Genomic DNA, 26,880 nt, shown 5'->3' with positions numbered 1-26,880 from the left:
CTAACGCTGTTGCCATAGCATTGTGACGTAATATCCTGGTTATCCGCGAAACTACAACAACATTGTTTGGGTTATTATTTTGGTCTGCAATCTGCACTGCGGCGAGTGCAGGTGGAAGTTTTCGTCCAGCTTAACGATTTATGTACCGCACAACAATTCTTCGTATTCTTATCTGAATATGAGTATTGTAAACTCCTAGAGTCGATAGCGATGTAACTCTAAAACGATTGATTTTTCCTAGTTCCATGATATTATCGTTTTCGTTACCGTACGTTACGAGTGTGTAACTGGAATCGCTGGCCGCTTTGTCTGATATAAAAGGTGAGTAGCGATGAATCTCTAAGTTAAAGTAAGTAAGGCGCTCACAGGGAATTGTGGAGCCCAGGACACCGATTCCAAACAGTGTTTTCTTTTATCTCAAGTTTCCACTATGCAAAAAGTCCCAATTCAGGCTGTAGCTGACTTGATGTTCTCCCGATCCGTTATGGTCAGGTTCTACTTTGATTTACATGTTTATTTATTATTTGGTAGAGCCGAATAAAATATTCTTTCTCTTTCAAGATCATTGACTTATTTTGATTTACTATTATACTATATGGTATTATACTAAAAATACTAATATAATATACTAATATTTAGGCCTATGTCTCTTACATAATTTGACTTGTCCTTTGTACCTTTACAATCACAATATGTTGATATTCACTTTTCACTGCTACATCTTCAATGTATGTACTCTACACAATATAGAATCAATTATTCCTAATAGCTGGCAAATACTGTAACTGTATATTGTGCATATACTCATACTGTAATTCAATTCTATCATAAACTGCGTTTTTGTATCTTGGAAAGTTGTATTTCATATTTTCTTTATTTCCAATGACAAAATACATTCTCTCTCTCCATGTATATATATACATATATATATGTATAGGCCTACATAGTAACACAGCAGATAGTCTCATGTTGCAATATCGAGATCAAGCCATTTGGGACAATGATCCACTCAAATCGATGAACTTGCGGTCCACGGATGAGGTGCCTGCGAAATACAGATCGATATTCAAGGGTATTCCCTACTTCAACATACTCCAGTCCAGTGTTTTGGATGAAGTTCTGTACAGTGATAAATCAATTGTAGTATGTGCGCCCACCGGGTCAGGCAAGACCATGCTTTTTGAGTTGGCAATTCTTCGTTTACTTATCAAGAGTGAACAGAAATCTCAATACTTCAGTAATCAAAAGATTATTTACATGGCGCCAATTAAAGCACTTTGCTCACAACGATGTCAAGAATGGCAGGAAAAATTTGCTTCAATCGGATTGCGCTGTGTACAGTTAACTGGCGATTCAAATACTGATGATCTATCTGAGCTACAACGATCGAATATTGTATTGACAACACCAGAAAAGTGGGATCACACAACACGAAGATGGCACACAAACATGTCTTTGATAAGCCAGGTGAAGTTATTTTTAATAGATGAGGTCCATTTATTAAATGACGAGAGCCGTGGTGCAACTATGGAAGCAGCAATTAGTAGGATGAAGACAAAGCGTGCATACCTTTCTTTGAAAGGGGGGTCATCTGATTCTCAGTCTATGCGATTTATCGGGGTGTCGGCAACAATACCAAATGTCCAAGACATTGCTCAATGGTTGAGTACTCCAGATTCTGAATCAACTCATTTTTCATTGTCTGACGAGTTGAGGCCTGTCAAACTGGAAACCATCGTCTTGAGCTATCCTTGCTATTCAGATTCTGAATTTAAATTTGATATGTCCTTGAACTACAAGTTGAAAACAGTAATTGATAACTATTCCTCTGGAAAGCCAACACTTGTATTCTGCTCCACCCGGAAAAGTGTTGAGCAAGCAGCAAATCAACTTGCACGGGGTTCAAATTATATTGCCAGCGAAGGGCACCAAAAATTACTCAATCAAATTGCAGGCATTGTTAGAAATCAAAAGCTGCGTGATTGCATTATGAATGGAGTAGGCTATCACCATGCAGGTTTAGACTCTCGTGACAGGCAGTTGGTAGAGAAGGGGTTCATCTCAGGTCACTTGTTAGTTTTAATAAGCACAAGCACTTTGGCAATGGGAGTGAACCTGCCAGCACATCTAGTGATCGTGAAATCGACAAGCCATTATGTAGGCGGCGTATGTGAAGAGTATTCACAGTCAGAAATCACTCAGATGATAGGCAGAGCTGGCAGGCCGCAGTTTGACACGTCTGCAGTGGCTGTAATCATGACCAAGCATGTTCACAGAAACAGATACCAAAACTTGGTAAGTGGCAGGAAGCAAATTGAAAGCTCTTTACATAAGCATCTTATTGAGCACTTGAATGCAGAAATCATGCTCGGAACAATCCCAGACACAAGCTTTATACTGGAATGGATTCGCTCCACATTTTTGTACATTCGCGTCATGGCCAATCCGGCATATTATGGCTACCATGAAAGATTGTCAACCAGTGAAATCGAGTCTCTGCTTCACAATCTTTGTGTTAGCAACCTTGATGCTTTGGTATCAGAAGGTCTTGTCATTGTGAAGGAGTCCTGTCAACAAAAATCGCTCCAGCCAACCATACCTGGCCGATTAATGGCTCAGTATTGCATTGCTTTTGAGACGATGAAGAATTTCATTCGATTGCCAAATGCACCTTCTACAAAAGAACTTGTGGTGCTTGTAGCTAATTGCAAAGAATATCAGGATATAACATTGCGTGTTGGGGAGAGATCAACTCTTAATCAGTTGAACAAAAATAAAAAGGGATCAACTATCAGATTTCCGATGGAAGGCAAAATCAAAAACGCACCAATGAAAGTCAATTGCCTGTTACAGACAGTACTTGGTAACATCCCTTTACAAGACTTTGCTTTACAGCAGGATATCACAAAAATATTCCGAACAGCTGTTCGAGTTTCAAAGTGTTTCATGGAATTGAAATTCCAAGATACCATGTTCCAGTCTCTGTACAACGCAGTCAAATTTTCGCAGTCTATCAAAGCACGAATGTGGGAGAACTCACCTTTTGTCTGTCGTCAATTGCCAGGTATTGGTCCAGTGCTGGCGTCCGCTCTAGCTAACGCTGGGATAAAGTCCTTTGAAGATGCTGCCAAAAGAAATCCAAGGGATATTGAGTTAATTGTGAACCGTAATGCTCCATTCGGAAATAACTTTCTCGATTCCATCTGTCACCTACCAAGGTATGATGTTTCCGTGAAAGTATTGCGAAGAAGACATTCAAGTACTCAGTTGGAAGTACGAGTTTCGATGTTGAATGTTTGTGATTTGAGGAGGAAGCAGACCGCCAGTGGGAAACATTCATGGGTCTTGATTATCGGTCAAACTAATGGTTCCCTCGCGTTGAAACAAAGATTGAGTGACGCGATGTTGATAAAATGTGACTGGTCAACAGTGTTTGAGGTGCAAAGCACCAGTGATGACTTGGTGCTTTCAGTGGGTTTCTGCAGTCAGGATTGGGTTGGTCTTGATGTCGAATATCGATGGTCGTCATTGCTGCAGAAAAAAATGCCTCTCACATCAGTTAGTCTTGGGGAGAAGGAAAACTGTAATAACGGTCAATCCAAGTGTTCTGTCAATAATGAGCGCCAAAACAGAAGCACTGCTACAGCTCAGAAATTTTATACAAAAAATGACGCAAAGAAACCTAATAGTCGTGTCAGCTTCTCATCGAAAAACATATCAGGATGGGATGAAAGGGGAGTTTCGAGTAAGACTGGCCACAATACAAGCATTTATGAGAAGTCTTCTTCTGCAAGCACATTGCATTCAACATCAAACGGACGGACATTGCCCAATTTGAAAGATTTCAATGATCGAGAAGCAAATTCAGCCATCTCTATGTACTTGAGCATGAACAAATCTTCCGGTGATAAAGCCTCTCTTTCCACACATCCATCCACAAGCTCCAGTGTAAAATCAAAGATACCAAACACATACCGTCCCCCTATTTCTTTGGCAAAATCGGCTAGGAAAAGATTGCTATTTCAGGGTGCTGCAGCATTCGAAGATGATGATGATGATGATATCCTTCCCGATTTCGACTTGGGTTTGGATTGGAATGAAGAAAATATCCATTATGCGAAATCATCCGAATGTATCAAGGATAATACAATAGAAATGGATGATGGATTTCTGATCAATGATATCGATATTTTCAATGACTCGTTTGGCGAGCAGCATTTGTGCAATGAGACCTCGGATGAAACTCCTGTAGCCAAAATTCCCAGGAAAGTTAGTCCTTGGAATATAATTGCTGACGTACATGCTGGCCCCGGAGACAGCAAACATCCTTTGCTTCTCAACGATTTGAATGAGAATGATACCAATCTTTCTGATGAAATTGATCTAACAATATTCGACGATGACATGGATAATGACTGCTCCATGAATGTTGGATCGTCGGTGAATTTGTCAATACATAATCATTCAATCAATGCATTAAATCCAAAGGATTTGAACGATTTTCAATCTAAGGTGATGCCAGATATTTTGCAAGGACCTCATAAATTCCAAAAGTCTCATCCTCAGAACTCATTTTATGAGAATAGAGCAAAAAAGAGGACATTAACAGGAGAAGCTGTCAGTAATTTTGATATTGCTGGCAGTAGCTGCACTGGAACACAGCGAGAAACAAAGGAATTAGCTTCATCAAAACATGTGATGAACGCGAGTAAAGCTGATATCGAGAAGGCGAATGGCTTACTTCTTAGCATTCTTGACTTTTTTGATTTGTGATTGTTATTATATGGTGGATTTTCCATTTTTTTCTTGGATTTATTGCACTTTCTTTGCTAGGGAAATTAACCTGCAGAAATTCCTGTATAATTTTACTTTGATGTACGCAAATGAAATTATATCCATGCGTTATTTACAGGATCGTTCTGCCGGAATATGTTGATTAAATGTGTTTCAGTATTCAGACTTTATTCAGTTTATTCAATTTATTTTTATTTTATCAGAGTACTGGCCTAAATATCCTTCAATGATTTGATAAGAATGTCCCAACTAATAGCATCAGATCCTCAGCTACGTTGCTCAATATGCAAAGCATCGTTGACTTTGTCATCAGTGAAAGATCATAAGAAGCATCATCACGCGATGCGAATTATGAGATTCAAACACGGTACTTTAAACATCTTTCACATTATTTCTGTCATGTGAATTCACTGGTGATGCATTAAGGGAATGTTCCGCGGGATATGGAGTCGTTGTCAAAGAGGCGTAAAACTCTCACTAGAAAAATCCTGATGAAATTCATGAACCGCACAGATGATTCACAACTGCTGAAGAGATTGGAAAGGTGTGGTACCGTATTAAGTCGTCATCAGCTTGATCCACAATCCTATTCTTATCAGGTGTAAATAGCTTGATAAAAATAAACAACTTTAGTAAAATTGTATTTGTATTCGATTCATTTCAATTACGGCTATAATTGTTGTCCATATTGCTGTGTTATTTCTTTTTTCCTACTACGTTAGTTAATCCAAAAGTGTTGGGGGTAACAACTTCTGTAGTAACATGCTCCTGGCCTGGGTTGCTTGAATTTGATGACTGTGTGAGCGTCCTTTCTATGCCTTCCTTTTCTGTATATCACATTTCACCCAATTGCATTATTTTATGTGCGTTATTGATTGCACGCCTAACAAATAGAGACTCCTTACCTCCCTTTTCAACAGATATTGACAGCGTATAGTCATAAGTCGCTGTTATGCCATTATGTAATAACAACGCACCATTCCTTGTGTCGCTATTTTCGGCTATTGAATTGCACACCGGCTAACATATATCACTCTTTCATGATAGTATTCCTTCCATACCTGCAGGATCGATGAGGCATATGAAACACTTCTGAATGAGCTGACTAAAGACGATGTGCATTTAAAATCGTTGCTGTTGCAGGATGGTAAAACAAGTATGAGGGATGGATACTTTGAAGAACGTGATAGAGGTTCATGCTTTTTCTTGGTTTACTTATCTGCTTATCTTCCCTGCATTCATACCAATAATAGACCAATTCCAGACTTCAGTCAAGCTAGTCCCCATTCATCGTTCATACTCAGTAATACCCTGAAATCTCGAAAGAGTAAAATGGGAGTAATTCAGCGTTACAAAAATTATTATTGAAAGAACATCCTAAACTGACCCAAATCCTTGTCTGTATTTTGCAAATAGATTGTAACAATTGGCATCTTCCTCTAACATAGAATGACTTTGCAGTAGTGAAATAATACTTTGATAAATATATAATGCATTCCCATCTAGTTCAAGAGGATGTGGTACGCAAAGATTCCATTCACACGTACAAAACACACGGATATCCATCTTGCGTTTACGGAATTGGAAAATCACAGGTTAGAAATTTAATCACGATCTGATTTTTCCGTTTACTTATCATGCACCAAATAGTCACAGATGACTTGAATTATGTTCATCAATTATTTATCAGCTCTAATCATATTCAGATTTTGAATAAAGACTGGAGAGACAAGATGGAAGATCGTATATCCGTTGCAGGAGGGCTAAATATATCTCCTTTGAATAGTGAGAAATTATGACATCATTTCTACGCAGTATATTGATTTATAAGTACATGCAACCATCCAGATCCATGCTACATCGGTGTGTTTGACGGACATCATGGTAGTACATCCGCACAAACTTGTAGTGAGACATTGAGTTCATACATCGCTGAAGAGATGAACAGTTTCCGCACAAACCAAAAGGAAAGTGAAATAATCCCCTCTGCTGGATTCTCCAGCACAAGTATTGACGATGATGATTCGCTTCATGAACGCCTCGGTGATTTGGAGATTTCTAGAAGTATATCGAAAGCGTTTGTGAAAATGGACAATTATCTCGGTTATGGAATCAATGAAAAATCGAGGTTATCTGCAAAGTTGAATAAGAATCAACCAAATACTGACTGATGAATATTTTCAGAGTGCGATGGAGTGGGTGTTCCGCGCTGACTTGTCTCATTTCGGATCACTCTTCCGATGTAGTTTCAGATGCCGAGAAAGGTTTGGAACAGCGGCTAACCTGGCTTTGTTATGCTCTAAATCAGGGCTTCATGTTGTTCTCTAGAAAGTACTGGTCATGATTAATTTAAATAAGTTTATATTCAATATTCTTCAGATTATATTTTCATCTGCCTAAGACATACACAGTGTAGAATGTGATATACAAGACACACGAAGAGATGTAATGAACAGATAGGAGAATGCCGAAACGACCAGTAGTTGTAGTCTCTTAATCTGGCATCCACCTCGGAATCTTTCTTTGTCGCTATTTCTTGCTCTTTCTTTCTTTATCGTGTCTTTTTTACAAGGAAGAACAGCGACACAGGGAACGAGGACCTCCTCAAAGCAATATGCTCCAATTTCTAGGGCCTTCTTTCATGAATGTTTTAAATGAAAGTATTTACCTCCTAAGATGGGTATTTGATATTTGACTACTCGAACTTGAAGAGTTTAATCCAAATTAATTTATATTTTTCACAATACTAAATAGTGTCATCATTCAACACCGATTGATTGATAGTTATGTAATTGGTGCATTGAAATTCTTTCAGAATATTCATTAACTAAGGTGGATACACATGGTACTGACAGTGCTTCGGAAAAAGCAGCACATATGAAGGAGCATATCGGACAAGCCTATATATCGAATACCGGTATCTATTGTGACAGCTCAAAATCTTAAGTGCAACTCAACTAAGGCACTCTATTCCTCTTGCTCTTTCAGGAAACATCAAAGCTGTGCTATACCGTGATAGAAATCCAATTGTGTTGAACCGAATTCATACCTTGAGCAATCAAGAGGAAGTCACGAGAATAAGCAGAGTTGGTGACGCTCTGAATACCTCAAGGTCGATCGAAACCACGAGAGGTTTAGGTGAGCCGCAAATCTGTTGAAACGTCTGCTTTTTGCCACCAATTTTACTGTATTTCAGGAAACCATGGTGATCTAAATTTGAAAAAATGTGTCATACCTGTTCCGCAAACGTCTGCCGTTAAAGTTACGAGAGATTGTCAGTTTTTGGTGATTGCTACAAACAGCCTGTGGGAGGTTTTGAATCCAAATGATGTGTTCGCGATTATTCTTCATCACATCCCTCCGGATGCGATGACCGTGCTTAAAATGGGACCGATGCCGATAATACCTGTTGTCCACGGATCTCTCTCCGTGGGTATGTAATTTCTGTTCGGTCCAACATTGGTGAAGTGTAATCGCTAGGATGTGATTTCCCACTGCATGATGATATTTCATCATAATCAATGTTTTAGATATTATCAACAGCTCGAATAATGTTCCTTGTGCCTCTCAATATCTACTCTTAGTATGATGCTTCTTGGGCGGCACATACAATAATAGTGGAAGATGCGGCTAAGCTAGTAGAAATTTTCAGAAACCATGAGACCAGCTCCATTGGTATTTTCATCAAATCAATACACACAATGAGCATTGCGATACGGAATACAGAAGAGGCAATGGACAGATTGGACCAGTCAGGCTGTAATGTCTTTAAACAAAGTAGAAAGTATCGTCCAACTTTCAGAATTGCTTGCTGCATCTGTGACAATTGCAATATGGCTAAGTAATTATGACTTGACCCTTCTAGTTTTGAAACTATATTTTGTGTTCGTGATACAAGAGTTAAATCGGCAATATCAAAGTATCTATTTAAAATCAACTTCCTAAATTTCAAATGTGAAACGTTGGTAATTTGAGTTAAGACAAATCTTCAAGTTAAAGCCTGATAATTGTTTTCAAATTTAGTTCAAGATCATTGCATTGGGGAAATTAGTTCACTCATTGAAAAGATTTGAAGTATCATACTTGATCATTTTTTTCTGAATGGAAAATTTAGGTAACAATGGTGATGGTGACGGCCACCGCTTACCCAGTATTGTTGAAACGGAGGAGGATGAAGCGATAGAGGAAGTGATATTTGTTGATGCGCAAGATAGTGATAGTGAAGATGAACAATACGAGGTTTGTTATATTGATCATTGTGGGATAGTGACGCGGCACGACTGCGAAAAACGCTACGGTATTCGTTTCTAAAATGTTAACTTACTCCTTGAACCTGAAAGCCTGACACGGGAATGTTGAAATGTTGACACCATAATTGTGTGTGATGTTCAAGCTCACTTGATGCATCATCACATGTCTTTATTCTGTGAACTGTAAATCCGAAAACTTTGCCGAAAACTTCTGCACTGGTGGGTGTGTGTGGCACGTGGATAGGTTTTGTCCAATCAAATAGTTGAACAATGCGAATGAGGGAAGTGCATTTTCAAGACTATATTTCATGATCGTAATACGATGTGACTCTGCAATGCGTAGCGCTTATGACGATTTCACTCATTAAATTGATGCAAATTTATCCAAACAGTGCTTTCCACTAAAATAGATTGGCTTTGAATAATGTCAAAATATACCTGCAAGTCGTCTGTAAATAGCCACAAGAGGTCGACCGATTATCGACATGGCCGATTATCAAGGCCGATAATTGGAACTTTCTCGATTTTCGATATCGGCCCACGGTATGTATTGTATAATGTTTTGCTTTTTGGATTAGCCTAAATTTCAATGAATGTGCACAATACGGCAATAATTGTTCTTAATTTCAGTTTGCTAGTTTGTTGTTCAGCTTTCTGTGGCATGTATACGCGCCATCATGCCTAATATATAATATTTTGGGGGGAATATCTCTCCGCTCCTTCCATAATAATATCGGCCTGTATTATTGGTTATTGGGCTTGTGAGTGTGTCGATAATCGGTATTGGCCTGCAAAAATTAATATTGGTCGACCTCTAATAGCCCTTAGAGTAAGTCGTGGAAGTAAGCAAAACATGCTCGAGTGGTTCGAGTTGCTTCGCGATGTTTCCAAGAATGAGTAGAAATAGTCTAACACGACTCAGCTTTGCTACTCAAGCAGATATAGAATTATGCCATAAATTTTTAAACAATTACTTGCAAAAATAGCGATTTCCAAGACATGCTTTAAAACTACTTCAAGTAGAAGCAGAAAATGAAAGTTCTGGTAAGTACCGAAGCATATTATAGTGTAGAGATTGATCAAAAAAATTCCCCAAAAATTTCCCCAAAAATATCAGCGACTTACAGAGGGATAAATCAACGTCAAGACGAGAAATATTCCAACATCACACACTGTGAGAGATTGAATACAATGTCGTCTCAGTCTGCATTTCTTATAGAAAGTTTGACTTCGGCACATCGTCCAAACTAAGCAACTGTCGTACAGCATTAAAAAAACGAACGGAATTAAAAAGAACAACGCAACATACTCCATAGGTAACACACACTAGGTCAGTGGTTCTCAAACTGGAGGGTGCGCCTCCCTCGGGGAGCGTGAAGTCGCCTGAGAGAAAAATTATGATTCTTGAATTTGGAATGAGCTTCGAATTCGAATGAACTTTAAAACAACAGCAACATTCTTAATTGTATTACAATTTAAATGTCATAATTGTGTCGTGCCATCCCCACCGATGCTAGATTTTATCTCTGGTACCGCACCTTCCACCAAACCAAGATTTTATTGAGGTGTGGCATTATTTCTATAGTAAATCCGAGGTGGGCCTCATTCGAAATTGTAAGATGACTACCAAACTAAATGACTGATGACACTACAGAGCACCATAGAGCATTTTCAAAAATGTGTACTGTTGCCATGATACAGGGGCTATTTTCCCCTGTTATTATTATACTTCCACTGGCAATTCACACCATCCCAAAAACTAATTTATACTTGACGAAAGTAAAAGTGTAAAAATAAGTAGTTGGGGTGGAAATAGTCTTAAAACATGCCCACTTGATTAAGTTGTGAAAGTAGGTAAAAATTCCTACTTTAGTATACCCGAAACGTTCAACTACTTTGTTCCTGAGTGCCTAGGAGTGGGTAGGACGCTATACCATGTGTCGGGAAAACTTACATAATTGCTTAATTGTACTACACATTTATCGATGTAAATGATTGATTTCAACTTCCAAATTGAATATTCACGCCATGGTATTGCTTTTATAACTTCAAACTCCTAGAATTATTGCGCAAGCAGTGTCGTCACGACAATATCTTCGTCTCGCAGACGGCAGAATTCGCTTCCCGCGGAGATGGCAACTTGAGCGATTCTTCCGGTATGAAGAAATCAGGCGGAGAACGCCAGAGAAACCCGAAAGAACATTTCGACGGCTGCGTCTCGTCAGGCGATGGACCCGACAACAACGTCTCGGATAAAGAGGCGCTTCTCCGCACGCAGTACGCTGATATTGCTACCGACCTGAGCTCGCGTCTCGTACGTGCCGCGGTCGAGGCTGGAGCTGTTGAAAACGTTTCTGCTGTTGTTGTGCTCTTCGAAGGCTTATTCCGACAATAGCGTTGCAACGAATGATATTCGTGTACAGGAAGTGGCAGAATAGTTGGGAATGTTTATTATTTCCTATAATTATGATGGCTATTACAATAGGCGCTGATGCAGAATTTCTACCTACATTTTCCTCTTTTTCTGTTTACATCTTAGTTGATCTCTACTATTGCACTGTGTGAAATAAACAATGATTATTATTATATCCTTGCGTTCATATGGCCAGTACCCAGTGTTGGGATCAAGTCACGAGTCATTGCCCATTTTGACTCGAGTCAAGTAAAGTCACAATTCAAAGTCATTACATTTTTCTTGCTGTGCGAAATATAGATTAATTGGCCGTTTATCTTGAATGAAATAATGGGTACTAAATATACAAGCAAAAATACACTGCAGCGCTCACGCACGCATAGACCTGCAAATATAATGCGCGAGAGACTATAGCTAGGGTTACCATATTTAGGAAATCTGAAAAGAGGATACTTCAGACTTGCGGAACAGGTGGAAAATCCTGAAAAAATGGTAAATTTTTCTCACTTCGTGGTCGGTTGACTAAAAAAAAAGGTGAACTTTCCCGCTCGGCGCCCAAAATTCAGTTCTCCCCTTCACATTTTCAGGTAGATAACAAAAAAAGAAGGTCGTCTCCGCCTCAGCTCCCGAAATACCCGCCTGAGCGTTACTTCGGTGCTGATTTACGGCATATCAGTCGATTTTGGCCGTAAATTTCACCTACATTCTAAAAAAATAAGACAAAAGGGCGTCCTCCGCGGACGCTTTCAAAAAAGAGGACATATGGTAACCCTATGTATAGTACCATGCTACAGTCTAATATTATCATCCAAAACATAGATGAACACGAAGCCTCGATAAGTTGAAACCAATTGATGTGGGACAATTAATGCCCTACACATCCGTGAGAATATAAACGCATAAACTCTATTCGTTGGATTTAAATCATACAAAAGGGGTGGTGAAGGTGAGTACTCCGCAATGTAAGCATGGAGCCGTCTATGAAACAGAGATATGTTTCTATTAAATTAATCTACGACAACGTAAGCTGTGATAATTTCGTTTGCGGTCAATATATTTGTGATGTAGCAATGAAGGATCAGTGAAACGTACAATCAGTGAATGACTGGTTGCTCTCACAAGTGACACCAGCGTATTGCGAACAATCCGAACATGCACAATGTAAAGGGATTTAATCGACACCGTTGATTTGATGACTTGAAATTGACTTGTAAATTTTGCTTCGAGTCGCGAGTCAATCCACATTTCAGAAGCTCCGATTCAAGTCATTTTTGCAATGTGACTCGACTCAAGTCAAGTCATACGAAAAAGTTGACTCGAGTCATTCCAACACTGCCAGGACCGAAACTGCTGCACCCCAAATCCCCCAATTTGGGAAAGGAGCTCGTTGGGGGCTCGTTGTGAATCAACATAAACTATATAGAGTATTTTTCTTAAATTAATGCAACGATTTATTAGTGTTGCCAAATGTCTATGCACGCAGTGGTGGCCCTACGAACGGGGGGGCCCTGGGCGAGACTTACCGGGGGGGCCCTATAAGTATCTACCCGTAACTTCTGGGGGGCTCCGCCCCCCCAGACCCCCCTTCCGCATCGCTTATTATTATCTATCTTTAACCACCGAAAAGGTTTGCCCAGGTGCTGGATTCGGTCATGTCTATTTTGCATGTGTGCAAGGATACCCTACATCGAAAATAAGTAATTCAACCGCATGCAGAGACGTGATGATTATCGGGATACGGGACTTTTCTAACAAATGCAGTGATTTGATGATGATTGACACATCTGTACGGAATTATATTCTTGCTTGGTGCACGGATTTTTATGTTTATTCGTCATTCTCCTTGAAACAAGCGCAAAATCCAATTAGGGGGGCCGCTTCGACCAGGGGGGCCCCGGGCGACCGCCCACCTCGCCCACCCCAAAAGCCACCACTGTATGCACGATATATGAAAATGGGCATTTCGGCGCGCCACGACTCACCAAAACATATATGAAGTGTTAGGCCATGTAACATGCGACACCGAGAAAGTGTGCCAGAACGATCGGCAGCGAGAAAACCTTAGCCGAAAAAGTGTGACCTAATGCTGACCGAAAACTTCGGTATACATACGCAAAACTATGTTTTATCCATAGGCGCTAAATGGCTGGCGCCGGATGTTCCTGTTCTGCCAATCTGAACCCCACAAGACAAATGCCATCACGCATGGAAAAAAATATTTGCCAGTGAAGAAATACCAACAATTTCAAATCGTGTGCGTCTTTTAGTTTAGAGATATTGAAATCGCATTCGACATAGTTCGGACATATCTGTTTGGCCATTAATTGCTCAGTCAACAAACGGTTGTGCGTTAAAAGCACCTTATTTTAGTCACAGGCAACTTTTTCCTGGGGGGGGGGGATTTCTACTCAAATATCGGGCAAGGGGGCCACGAGACGAAAAAGGCTGGGAACCACTGCTATAGTGTATGATTTAATCAGAACGAAGATCATTCACAGATTTTATATATCACTCGTCCACGGAGCAGGCTCAAATCGGATATCATGGATGTGTTTTGTAGCGTAGGTAAGTGGTGGGTATACAGCAGTGTTGGGATGACTCGAGTCATGACTTGACTCGAGTCACCTTTTTCGTATGACTTGACTTGACTCGAGTCACTTTGCTAAAATGACTTGACTTGACTTGACTCGGCGTATCAAAAGTGTGGATTGACTCGTGACTCGGAGCAAAATTCACGAGTCAATTTCAAGTCATCAAGTAATCGGTGTCGATAAAAATCATTGTATCTTGCATATGGTCGGGTTGCTCGCGAAACGCTCGTGTAACCCGTGAGAGCGACTAATCATTCAATGATCGTGCGTTTCACTGTGCCTCCATTGTTCTTTCCCAAATAAATTGACCGCAAACGAAGTGATCGAAGCTTATAGCTTACGAAGTCGTAAACTAGTATAGTAAAGTAATTTAATAGTAAAATGTGTATTTCAGCTTTCTGTTCTTACCTTAATCAAACGTCTTGGTTAATTGAATTTGAATTCGAATATAGTTTATATAGTCATCAACCATTGGCGCAGGCTCGAATGTATATTGTATCTTATCAATTCGTTTCTCTATTATCTATTTTGGCTGGTAACTATAAACTGAGACTATGCAATTACTTACGTAGTTTAGCAGTTCTACGTATATATGAGCGATACAGCGCCTTCTTGCGTGTATATTTAACTCTATATTCGTTCATTGGTTCAGAATCGATGACCACTCAATCTGTATTTCAGACAGCCAGCAAAATGCAATGACATAATCATGCCTCATACTTCGAAAAGCCAACTTGACTTGAATTGTGACTTGACTCGTGACTTGACTTGACTTGACTCGACTTGACTCGAGTCACCTCCAAAAATCCAGTGACTTGACTTGACTCGAGTCACCTTCGAAAATCGATTGACTTGACTTGACTCGAGTCAAAATGTGCAATGACTCGAAATGACTCGTGACTCGAAGGTAGTGACTTGATCCCAACACTGGTATACAGTGTATTGCATCACATCAATTTGTTTCAACTTATTTCTGATGTTTCGTATTCAATTCTGTTTATTGGCTTGTAATTATAGACCGGGCCGATATCCTTATATTCAACTCTATATTCGTCCCTCCTTGCTAGCTAGCAAGATACAATGAATTTGAATCAGCATGCCTCGTACTTCGAAAATTCAACTTGACTTGACTCGAATCCCCTTTGCAAATCGATTGAATTGACTTGAGTGATGTGCAATAACTCGAGATGGCTTTGTGACTCGAAGGTAGTGACTTGATCCCAACAGGTGTTTCTTAATCTAAGGGTGGATACACAATGTACAATGCGATAAACAGGATTGCGATGCGATGTAGCGGTAGCCTAATGTACAGAGCATCAGTCGAGAAAGAGTTGTAATATTAGGAAACGAGCAGACTTGATGACCTGATGATCGTGTCGCTGGCCACGATTTCACCGGATTATTTAATGCATTCTGGAAATAAACTTCTGTCTGTCTAATTAATAAGTCCGCTGAAAATGTGGCCGACTATAGTGGGTGAGCGAAAAGAAAAATCCAGGTGAAGAATAAATTGGTCTACTTCTTTATTGATCAGTGAAGGGACGACTGTCTAATCTCACCACCTCAATCGCGAGTGATATTATATTATCATAAAATTATCAAATGCAATAGGCAACGAATATGATGTACAAATGTGTTTTGCCGCAGTAGAACTGGAAAATACCATCATTTCCCATCTACCAGCCGCCGTTCATATTCCACGCATGCTTAAGAATGTAAAATCGAGAAATGTAATAGGAAGTTGAATGTTAAATGGTGTGAAGTATCAAGTCTTCAAAAGTTAAGAATCCTTTACAATCGACTGTTATATAATTTTGTATTTAAAACACTCCGTACCCCAGTGGAAACAACACTCTGACGATACCGACGACGATATTACAACAATACGCTGTAGTGATGTGATTACACGTGTGGAGTTCATTTTTGTAGCCTTTTTACGGCTGACTTTGAATCGTGCAGCCTCGCAGTCTGCCGTTCCGTAGTAAACATGGGACGAGTTATTAGAACTCAGCGTAAAGGTGCGGGATCTATCTTCACAGCCCACACTAAACACCGAAAAGGCGCAGCTAAACTCCGCGCGGTGGACTATGCCGAAAGACATGGTTATCTGAAGGGAATTATCAAGGATATTGTCCACGATCCGGGTAGGGGTGCGCCCTTGGTGAAAGTACAATTTCAGGATCCATACAGATACAAGAGAAGGATGGAAACCTTCGTTGCCGTTGAAGGAAACTACACCGGCCAGGCGATTTATTGTGGAAAGAAAGCCCAATTGCAAATCGGCAATGTCCTCCCTGTTGGTTCTATGCCTGAAGGTACAGTGGTTTGCAGTTTGGAAGAGAAGATGGGTGATCGTGGTAAGGTTGCCAAAACCTCTGGAAACTATGCCACCATTATCGCTCACAACCCAGACACCAAGAAAACAAGGGTGAAGCTCCCGTCCGGTTCCAAGAAACTCGTTTCCTCAGCGAACCGTGCCATGGTTGGAGTTGTAGCCGGAGGTGGACGTATTGACAAGCCACTTCTGAAAGCTGGTGCCGCTTACCATAAATACAAGGCGAAGAGAAACTGCTGGCCAAAGGTCCGTGGTGTGGCTATGAACCCGGTTGAGCATCCCCATGGTGGTGGTAACCATCAACATATTGGTTCACCTTCGACCGTACGTCGTGACGCGTCTCCTGGTGCCAAGGTTGGTCTTATCGCTGCTAGAAGGACAGGAAGACTCAGAGGAACAAGAACGGTCAAGGATGACTAGAAACTGTGGATCTGCTGTGTATCCAATGAATAATGTAAAAGAAATAAATCCTGGAATTATATTCCATTTGCCCTCGATGTAATTCTTGTCTCTCGGGTTGGGTGTAGCAGGAGTAAGTCCAGCATTTTACAGGCAATCCTATCAATTGTAGATGGTTATTCGGGAGTATATTGATACTGCACATCAGTATCGGTCGATAAGGACAGATAGGTTTGGAAGTGAAGCTATTTTACTGAGACAGAATCGGGTCTTCTTGCTGCAGGTGTTCGCGTGGAATTGGATTTATTTTATCGCAATTTGTGTTGATGTGTTTGTTCTTTCATTCATGAAATCTGTCGCTAATATGTTTAACTGTTATTTTTAGAATTATGTTATAGTATAGATTAATGCCATGGCTGATGATGCAAAGCACGGGACCAAAAGACCAGGCGATGATAACGATTCCGGGAGCACTGTAGCCAAAATTTCGAAGCCTTTCGGAAACGCCAGCAACACCAAACGTCTCATCGTAGTCCTAGAGAAAGCCTCCTTGGAAACAGTTAAAAATGGAAAAACATTTGAGCTTCTGAACTGTGACAAGCACAAGGGTATCTTGAAGAAACATGGTCGCGATTTAGGATCATGCAGACCCGACATCACTCATCAATGCTTGATGATGCTAATGGACAGCCCACTGAACAGGGCTGGTCTTCTACAGGTTTACATCCACACGGAAAGAAACATTTTGATTGAAGTTCATCCCCAAACTAGAGTACCTCGTACGTTCGAACGATTCTGCGGTCTTATGGTTCAACTTCTTCACAAACTCAGTGTCAGGGCTGCTGACGCTAATATGAAGCTGATGAAAGTCATTAAAAACCCAGTCACGGACTATTTACCTGCAGGCTGTCGAAAAATTTGCATGTCTTTCGCTGCCACTGAAATAGTGTCGCCTAAAAAGTTTGCCCCGCAAAACGAACCCATGGTCTGCGTAATCGGGGCAATGGCGCACGGGTCGGTTGATGTAGACTACACTGATGGTGATTATTCTATTAGTAATTACCCGCTTTCGGCAGCGCTCACTTGCTCAAAACTGTGCAGTGGTTTCGAAGAAAAGTGGGGGATAATATGATTGTAAAACATTCACAAGTTTCGTCGAATTTTTTTTACGAGTAATACAGCTTTCAATATTGGGTGGCAATTGTTCTGCAAAAACATAGTTATAGTTATGGATTATATTGCATGTATGCCTGACTTGAATCGCTGGCCGTTTTGCCTGATATATCAGGTGAGCAGCGATGAATTTCCAAGTTACATAGTGTGAGCACAGGACACGGATTCCATACAGCTTATGTCATAGGAACGATAAGTGGTGGTATTACATATCATGGTTCTACTGGTCCTCACGACAAAATACGACATTGACTCTACTCGAGTCATTGCACATGACTCGGACTCGAACCAAGTCCTATGCCTCAGAATGGTAAAGTAACCACATTATATCTTCTACTATTACTGGTACTTGAAACCTTAAATGGTGAATAGGTATATTATAAATTCAATCACTCAATATCGCCAAACACTTATAAACTGGAAACTGAGCAGTCAACAATGACCTGGACTCGAACCTCTGGTGAATGAATTAATTGACCTGGTTACACCAACCATGCTGCACATCTCTATCAAATTAGGAAGGTCTTTCTAAGAGCTAGCAGCTGCCTTGTAGTAGTGGTTAATGAGACTCATACTGTCTTCCCATAAATTTCTGGCTGCTGATGAATTTGCAGGACGCTTCACCTTCTCGGCAGTTGCCACGAAGCAATGTGGCACATTTGCAACTCCAGCAATACTGTTGTCAGGCGCTTTGAATAGTTGCTAAATACTCTCATTAGTCATGAAAAGCTACATAGCAGCAAATGTTGAGCATGAATGATATAAACGTGGGAAAACTGTGTCATCAGTGCAAACGGTACAGGGTACAGTACACTTATCATTTTTTCTTCCTCTTTTTCCGATCAGTTTTCTTGGCAGATTTGGGGTTACCAGAAAACATTTTACGTTTCACTATTAAATTATCGTCTACCAAATCCGCGAGCATTCCTCGCTCGGCCAACATCGCCAAAAACATCCTTATAAACGGATCGTAATTATGCGTCCGTCTGGCCGCATCGACTTCATATTTCTTGAACTTATCGTGCTCCTCCTGTAAGGAGAGTTTGCAATGCTTTATGTTGGTTTCTAAATTGAGAAGCACCCTCTGCACATCTCTCATGGACTGAATATCTGCAACTTTTTCTCCTTCAGGATTGTCCGAGCTGATGATAGACAAGTCTAATTGCATCTTACGGCTCCTAATCAGTGAACGTATGTCCTCAAGCGATCCAAATTTTTCCAGTTGTGATTTGCAGGCGACTGTGCGTTCACTCGAGTCACGCACGGTTGAAGACTGACTTCTGTCCTGGTTGACAAACTCTTGCACGTTTTCTCTCGTGTCGCGCAAGATGTCCTTCAATTCCTTCCTTTCGTTTTCATCCATACCCAACTTTGGCAAGCCCTGTTCGATGGCATCGCTCAGACGCTCATGATTCTTAACAAGATCCTTCAAATTTGATTGGATAAGATCGATTCTCGATGGTACAACCGCCATTAAATTATATCTAATGTCGTGACATTGCTCCCCGCCTGTGGCGGCACTAATCCGGTCATTTATAACCTGTCTCGCCATATCATGCCATGTACTCGTGCCACAAACAGGCCCGTGGTCGATGGGATATGGTTTCAGTCCGTCGAGTTCAAACAAGTGATCGTTCATGGGTAGGTAGCATGTGTAATGGAACGCTTCCACTGTCCGTGCAGAAGGGGTTATACCGTTAGGTTTGTCCCGTAGACTTTCCGATAGCGGGTTTGTCTCTGGGTTTGCGTGCTTGTTGTGGATACAATAGAGTTCTGGCATGTTTGCTATGGCGTGACCTTTGGTTTCTGGATCAAAAAGTTGACATGTGCTCTGAAAACATACGTGGAATGAAATATAAGAAATATACGCTAGTCAATGGATATTTGATGGCCAAGGGCCCGAAACAGTTGACAAATGGGGAAAACATGCCAACAGACGTAATTACGAGGGCTAGTCACAATTTTCTGGTCTCAATCTCTATTCACGAGGTTGCTAATAATTCACAACTACGATACGATCGTATTTCCGGAAAATGGCCCAATAACTGTATAAATATCCGATACATTACCCTTGCAACCGCAATTTTGAAGTAACGCATCAATCAAGTTGAAACAGTCCATTAGGTACAACTAGCAGTAACACCAAACTGGTGCTCCTGTCTGTAGATCAGCGAATTTTTTTTCACGGTTTTATGGAAAATCTAGCTCTGTGGAATTGGTGACATGGCGAGCCATTGCTACTGAGCCAGAGGCAGTAAGTAACTAAGTATTCCAACATTTTTTCAAGGGCATAAGTAGGCTGTCTACTATTTACTCTGGTGATTACTTTTCTCAACTAATTTATAGGGCTGGGCAAAATCGAGTACCTGAGTACCTGAATCATGTAATATGCTTCGAGTCGAGTCGAGTAATCGAGTATCACTCATTATGACGTCATAACAGAATATAATACGTCAAAGTTCAAATATCTACCGTTTATGCCCCCACAAAGAATATACAATGCCTGTTATCCAGCTCATAAATGATACTTTGGTATTTTTTCGACCATACCGATTTCATTCCACTAGGTGACAATGTTGTGGGATGATCATGACTTCGGAAATTTGCTACGTCCAGTAACCTTCGTAGCTTTGTATTATTTGTTTCGTACGCTATGATATCGCCAAACAATGTCTCAAGGCTGTAACAGTGAAAATTAGTATCGAAACTATAATTCTCGTTGATAAATTAACTTTGAGTGGTGAGAAGCGTATTATTTCAGTACTCGAAAAAATGGTCTTTTACTACTCGACTCGAATCATTACAATTAATACTCGATTCAGATTCGAGTACTCGAATCATTGTGCCCAGCCCTACTAATTTATCAGTTTTTAAAAGCGAAACCACACACTTACATGCACATACATTGCATACATGCTTTTTAGATATTGTTAAGTAGGAAGTATTGATAGATTGGGATAGCTTTCACAACTTGAAATCGCTACGGTGTTCATTGCAGTTTTGAGAGCTGGCATCAGTGACTTATAACCGAGTCGGCGACGGTTCATTCCAATCTACTTTTTAAACCCACTTGCTAAAGTACTTCTCAGACTTTTCGTATTCTACTTCTACTTGAAATGGCTGTGAATGCTCTGAAGATCACTATAAGTATAATTGAAAATACATTTATGACATCATTTTTAGTTATACTCGAGTATTAACAAATGAACAATGACCATTTCTACCCGACAGAACAAAGACATTTAAAGAACAAGTTTTGTGCAGTTACCTTCAATCTCATAATAGTGTCACCAAGTTCCACGCCATCACAATTGAGCAGTATGCTGAGCAGAGCGTGTGTAGCACACGAGTTAGGAATAAGCTGATGCGCGAAAAACATTCCATTCACCGTATCCTCGTTGGTGCAGAACGGCTCATCTTGACCCATTTGCGCTTTCCTGCGACATCGTCCTACCTCGCTCCATTTGAATAAAAATATGAACCCGTACACTCTTCCCGGCAAAGGCCGTTGTAGATCGTACACTTCTTCCACTTGGACTCCTTTGACACCAAAGTCTCGAACCAGTAGGGTGAATAGACCCGGGTCACTCTCCAATTCTTTCCACGCTCCCATAGGTATCTGTTTATCCATTTTTTTATTCTGATATGCAAGAGAGAAACGAGAGTTTTGCATTTCCACTCAAAATCTTAATATGGCACCGCATTCGGCATAAAATTGACAGCCACGAAAGTGGCTCACAAAGATTACAGCATGATTCAATGCACAGGACAAGATTGGTAAAACTGTCATGGAAATTTAGTAGGTTACAACAACACATGATACAGAAATGTATAACACAGGAGAGGTACGAGCCACAACATGATACAGACAATTCACAGTTCTATTCATTAAATTGATCAAAGTCCCCACCCCTCTCGCATTTAACAATTCTTTCCCAAACAGGAGTCAGGTTGTGAGGTGTAAGATAGCTTTGTGCTTCACTTGAGCCAATATCTACAGGATTCATGAAAAATACGATACGGAATTTAAACCCATAAAGCTCTTCATGGAAAATGTAGGTCAGTTTGAGATAATGCATTGCCATTGTAGCTATGGTATAAATCTGGTATGCAGCCTAAATATGTTATATAGACTTCTCACAAACTGTGGATTGTCCAATGAATATGAAGGTCATCATAAAAATTGGGTTGAACGATGATGAAATTGTTGGCACGTCGCCTACTCCATAATGCACCACAGTTTAATTTGTTGTCGTGTAATTGGCCATGGCCAGTGGTCACTCATGACTCACATGTCAAATTTGTCACTAAATGCGAAATGCTTCGTAGAAATCATAAATTTCTTATATCTATGATTAAAGAAGCAATAAATATTGAACTCTACTGTTCTTATGCATAAGACATTTCTAAAGAGCTAATGTTGACATGAATAAAGTTCGTCTTATGGTAGGCTACTCAACTGCCACCTTATACTAAAAAGGAAATTTGTATCCATGGTTAAGACATATAAAATACATGTGGTAGAAAAACACCATCAGCACGGGAACGTATAATGTAACAAACAATGATAATATGCATTATAGCTATAATAAACTAGATTATGCTCGGAAACCGCTTGAATTATGAAGAATCTGCAGATTATTGTCGGTAGCCTACACTTGAATATAATGGCAATAATACTTGTGGCAATAAATCTTGTGCAATCGGTTCAGGTCCGGACACCTGAAACCTATTACAATACTTTGTTTCATGCAAAGTAGTACGTTAGCCCCTTCTAGTTCGAGAAGCCACGACTCAGATGATATCATAGGAAAACATTTGTGCAAATAGTTAAAAAGATGCAGATCAGTGGTAATCCAGCAACAATACGACATCATGTCATGGCAATACTCGACTGGACATTTACATAAAAGGTAGCTAAAAAGTAATCCATACATGTAAATACATTAAAACCATAGCTTACATAAAAGCAGAAAAGCCGCCCACTCGAAAACCCCGACATAAAATTAGGGATTGGGCCTAAGACTATACTGGTTGATAATAAATCATGATTGCATGAGCCAAGGTAATAATCGACCGAAAATACATGATGCTGATGCAACCTGATACTAATATCCTTGAAATACTTGTGTTTACAGTGTTTACACTGATTGAACTATAGTAAGCTCAATTCTAGTAGTACAGTAGGCCTATGTTGAAAGATACATGTTCACAAGAATAACAGGCAATGAGACCAATAAAGCTCCAACACCAGTATTTCACGCATACATTCACAAGAAGACAGCGCAGAAACAATATTGGAACTTGATCCTGATTGAGTGTGGTTTGAATCCTACGAAGAAACATTAACTATAATTTGGTGACGACTGATCTCCTTTGGTCATTTGTAAGTGCGGTATTGAAAATCACACAGTGCAAATTACATAAAACAATTGAACATTTATAGGCCTACTCTTTTATACTTAACTACATCTCGTCTTTGCCACAGTTCAAACATCACAGAATAAAATGCGTCATAAGGTTTAGCCGGTCCGTTCCACATAAAGTGAGGTTGCACTTGCAGAAGCTTTTCCTGAAGTTGGCTGTATATGGTATTTGATGCCTTAAGCAAAATTTCTTTCAGATTGGAAACTTGCAATTCCAGTACAACAATAGAAAAATCACTCCAATTGACCACCCCCTGCAGGGGGAGATGATAATGGTCCGAAATAATGACTGGAACACAGCCTGCCATGACTGCGTCGATCAGATCACTGGACCATACGTCTTTACCCCTTATAACTAAACAAAACCTTGACTGCTGGAGATATTTCAGCCTCACATTCCAGGAAATATCTTGAGAAAATAACACAATCTTACTGTCAGAAGCATAGAGACTATACAAGGTGGGCCGCACGCGCCCGCTATTCATATCGCCAGCGTAAAATGCCAACACCGACCTGTGTGCAGAAGCCAAGCTTTGTCTTTTTGCTGCAGAATTGAAACTAGTTGAATGAGTTGGGTAGGGAGGCAGTGAGATATCTTTATGTGGAATAAAAAACGGACTTTCGTAGTCTGCTGAATATACAAAGGCTATTGAATTTTTCAGCAGTGTCCCACCGATTCCAGCTCCAATACTATGCGCACATACATAAATATGATCAGAGCCGGCAGCTCTATCCCAATATGGGTGACTACGCCTGATATTTTCCACAATTTCAGCAACATGTTCTTTGGCCTTTGATACTCCTTCTTCTGCTGACGCAAACTGGTTAATGAAGTAAGAACACCGGATCGGAATGAAGAAGAAATGAGCTTCTTCTGGTTTTCGAGTACGGAAGTGCGACCTTGATAGCTCCTTTGAAATACCGAGTTCAATATCATTTCTACGATGTCTTGAAAGACTGGAGTCGACCGTTATTTCATAAAGGTAGATCTTCATTTTAGACACCATTTCTTCATACGAACTGGCAAAAGCTTTAGAGGATATAGCAGGAATATTCGCCATCAAGTCTTGAGTTGCTGATGTTCCAGATTTTATGTACAAATCAGCGGCTCCGCGGGTATGATCGGAAACTTTGGTTTTAAGCCAACCATTGCTATTAAAACCAGCACAGTTTGGGAATGAGTCGCAGACTTTTTTCACAGAGCTCAAGTCTTGGGCCTGTACATGCATCAGATCCTCGCCTGCAACATCAGCTCCTTTTATAACTGTATATGTGTGCTGCAGTGGTCCTGGGATCATCATTGCAGGGCAATCATTTGTTGTTAATTGATATCTCCATAGAAGGCAAAGCAAAACACCAATGAACACTGTCACACCAGTAATTTGAAACCATGTAAGTCTTGCAGTTGAATTTTTCAATATGCTTTGCCTCCCAGCCATTCCTCTCCATTCACAAATAAGATTGATTATAAAACTTCTTCACAGTAGTTCCAGTCCATACGCATTCATCTTGTACATATGTGGCCTACTTAATATACTTTGATTGAGAATCTGCACAAAAATGGCGTACATATGCATATTAATCTAAAATGCGACTAATATACCGCTGTCTCAAACTCTCTCTCTCTCTCTCTCAGAGACTGGGTAACTACTGAGTACATACAACAACACAAAAATTACAGTGACCTGTGCAGGTAAAGGCTTCCTTGCTTCCATATTTTTTGTTATGGTACGTTTTGACTTATACAAGTACGTTGCTTTGTTCCTAATTTCTATGACGCAACAAGTCTCGATTCGGGCTATAGAATACCTTATAATCTCCTGGTACCTTCGTTAGGGTTGCCAGTAAACTCGCCCCAAAGTAAATTCGGCCCAGGCAAATTCGGCCATTACATCAGTAAATTCGGCCCACCGAGAATGTTGTATTAAGATGTATTACCAACCGTTAACATGAATTAATTACATAATTATTAAGTGATTTGGATGTCAGGGTATGCGTAGATCGCGTAATCACGGGAGATAGCATGGATATTCACGGGGACCGAATTTACCGACGGCCGAATTCACCGGTCAATTCACTGGTTACTCGGTCTATTCTGCCCTCGGAGAATTTTTTATAAAAATGTATTACCAACTATTAATGTGAATTAATTTCATAATTATATTATTATCAAGTGATTTGGGGAACAGGGTATGCGTATAAATATATATATGTATATATATATGCCGATGTTTACGGGGCCGAATTTACCGACAGCCGAATTCAATCGGTATATTCGGCCCTCGGAGAACATTGTGTGAAATCGTATTACGAACTAAGAATGTGTATTATATTACATAATTATAATATTATCTAACCTGAACCCTAACACTAATCCTAACCCTAATTCTATCCTAACCCTAACCTAACCCTAATCCTAACCTAACCCTGATCCTAACCTGACCTAACCCTAATCCTAACCCTAACGCTAATCCTAAACCTAATAACTAATAACTAATAATGTGTATTATATTACATAATTATAATATTATCAAGTGATTTGGAGGTTAGGGGTTACGTTTAGGGTTAGGAGTAGCGTTAGGGTTAGGATTAGGGTTAGGTTAGGTTAGGATTAGGGTTAGGTTAGGATTAGGGTTAGGTTAGGATTAGGGTTAGGATTAGGGTTAGGTTAAGAGTAGGGTTAGGTTAGGATTAGGGTTAGGTTAGGATTAGAGTTAGGTTAGGATTAGGGTTCAGGTCAGGTAATGGTATTGTAACTGTTATTGTTACTCTGGCCCTGGCCGAATTTACCGAGGGCCGAATTTACCGACGGCCGAATTCACCGACGGCTAAAGTGACCGAGGGCCGAATTCGACGGGCCGAATTTACTTTGGGGCGAGTTTACTGGCAACCTTCGTTAGAGCCTGGCTCTACGTTGATTTACATTTCGCTCATTATTTACGTATCTGATCTCTCTCCCTCCCTCTCTCTCTCTACACGAGCCTAACTTTACATTCTGCAAGCGACCGTCAGCACCCTGCATCCCGCCATACCAGAGATGAGCATGGATTAGGATTAGGTTTTGAAAAAACAGGATTTGTGAAATTTTCTCGAATTCGGATTGGATTTGGATTAGACATTTTTTCTGAACGGATTAGGATCTGGATTGGATTTACCTGTTTTCTGGGAGATTGAAATTTCGTGTGGCGAATGGCGACAAACTTTATTCAGTTCAGTTATTAATGTAATTATGGTTACTAAGTTATCTTGAATGAAGTGAATCGTTGGTTGTGAAAGAAAATTTTCGAATCGTATTTTTTCTGAATTTCCAGTTGTAATCGGATTAGGATTGGACATGGACTTGAATATGAAAGAGTTATGGATTAGGATTTGGATTTTAAGGTTCGGATTTGGATTGGATTAGGACATGGAAATTTCAAATCCGCTCATCTCTGCGCCATACAATCCAGCAACCAAACAAGACGCCTCCTTTTTCCTCGTATCATTCTCTCGTTTATGA

The 26,880-nt window shown here is 40.2% G+C and overlaps 6 protein-coding genes across 9 annotated transcripts in view; 4 read left to right on the top strand and 2 right to left on the bottom strand.

Moving 5' to 3' along the window:
- Positions 1 to 90: 90 nt before the first annotated feature.
- Positions 91 to 11,632, top strand: LOC145440405 (protein phosphatase 2C-like domain-containing protein 1). 3 transcript variants are annotated; one of them, XM_080318010.1, is made up of 13 exons: positions 91 to 321; positions 5,051 to 5,161; positions 5,221 to 5,338; positions 5,862 to 5,986; positions 6,301 to 6,389; positions 6,501 to 6,579; positions 6,643 to 6,922; positions 6,979 to 7,058; positions 7,610 to 7,711; positions 7,783 to 7,932; positions 7,991 to 8,227; positions 8,909 to 9,033; positions 11,152 to 11,632. In XM_080318010.1, exons 2-13 carry the CDS (start codon positions 5,137 to 5,139, stop codon positions 11,437 to 11,439), a joined length of 1,698 nt encoding a protein of 565 aa, XP_080174136.1. In that variant the 5' UTR covers positions 91 to 321; positions 5,051 to 5,136; the 3' UTR covers positions 11,440 to 11,632. The 3 variants fall into 3 exon arrangements, with proteins under 3 accessions (XP_080174136.1, XP_080174135.1, XP_080174137.1); XM_080318009.1 differs by lacking the exon at positions 91 to 321 and having other exon boundaries at positions 5,026 to 5,161; XM_080318011.1 differs by lacking the exons at positions 91 to 321; positions 7,991 to 8,227 and having other exon boundaries at positions 5,026 to 5,161.
- LOC145440394 (putative ATP-dependent DNA helicase HFM1) lies at positions 320 to 4,998 on the top strand. The gene has a single exon (XM_080317996.1). It carries the CDS (start codon positions 883 to 885, stop codon positions 4,771 to 4,773), a length of 3,891 nt encoding a protein of 1,296 aa, XP_080174122.1. The 5' UTR covers positions 320 to 882; the 3' UTR covers positions 4,774 to 4,998.
- A 4,336-nt stretch (positions 11,633 to 15,968) lies between the features above and the next one.
- LOC145440416 (ubiquitin carboxyl-terminal hydrolase calypso-like) overlaps positions 15,969 to 26,880 on the bottom strand; it is a 66,709-nt gene continuing 55,797 nt past the window's right edge. Inside the window, exons 2-3 of one of the 2 annotated variants that reach the window (XM_080318023.1) lie at positions 21,224 to 21,595; positions 15,969 to 19,786 (exon numbers count right to left, since the gene is read on the bottom strand). In XM_080318023.1, the coding sequence (XP_080174149.1) occupies positions 18,773 to 19,786; positions 21,224 to 21,586 (1,377 nt within the window). In that variant the 5' untranslated portion in view covers positions 21,587 to 21,595 and the 3' untranslated portion in view covers positions 15,969 to 18,772. Of the gene's footprint in view, positions 19,787 to 21,223; positions 21,629 to 26,880 lie in introns of those variants that run through there. The other variant, XM_080318022.1, reaches the window with a different exon arrangement.
- On the top strand, positions 16,036 to 16,869 carry LOC145440432 (large ribosomal subunit protein uL2-like). Its single transcript, XM_080318041.1, has one exon. It carries the CDS (start codon positions 16,036 to 16,038, stop codon positions 16,801 to 16,803), a length of 768 nt encoding a protein of 255 aa, XP_080174167.1. The 3' UTR covers positions 16,804 to 16,869.
- LOC145440436 (ribosomal RNA small subunit methyltransferase NEP1-like) lies at positions 17,195 to 17,977 on the top strand. The gene has a single exon (XM_080318045.1). The coding sequence runs from the start codon at positions 17,195 to 17,197 to the stop codon at positions 17,912 to 17,914; it is 720 nt and encodes a 239-aa protein (XP_080174171.1). The 3' UTR covers positions 17,915 to 17,977.
- Positions 23,396 to 26,401, bottom strand: LOC145440415 (uncharacterized). The gene is made up of 2 exons (XM_080318021.1): positions 26,273 to 26,401; positions 23,396 to 25,208 (listed from the first exon to the last, which is right to left on the bottom strand). The coding sequence occupies exon 2, from the start codon at positions 24,818 to 24,820 to the stop codon at positions 23,396 to 23,398; it is 1,425 nt and encodes a 474-aa protein (XP_080174147.1). The 5' UTR covers positions 24,821 to 25,208; positions 26,273 to 26,401.

This window comes from Botryllus schlosseri, chromosome 6 (genome assembly GCF_051294905.1).
Source record: "Botryllus schlosseri isolate E-star chromosome 6, Bs_hap1, whole genome shotgun sequence".
Lineage (NCBI taxonomy): Eukaryota > Metazoa > Chordata > Ascidiacea > Stolidobranchia > Styelidae > Botryllus > Botryllus schlosseri.
Note: the sequence above shows the minus strand (reverse complement) of the source record. Positions and strands in the feature narration are given on the sequence as shown.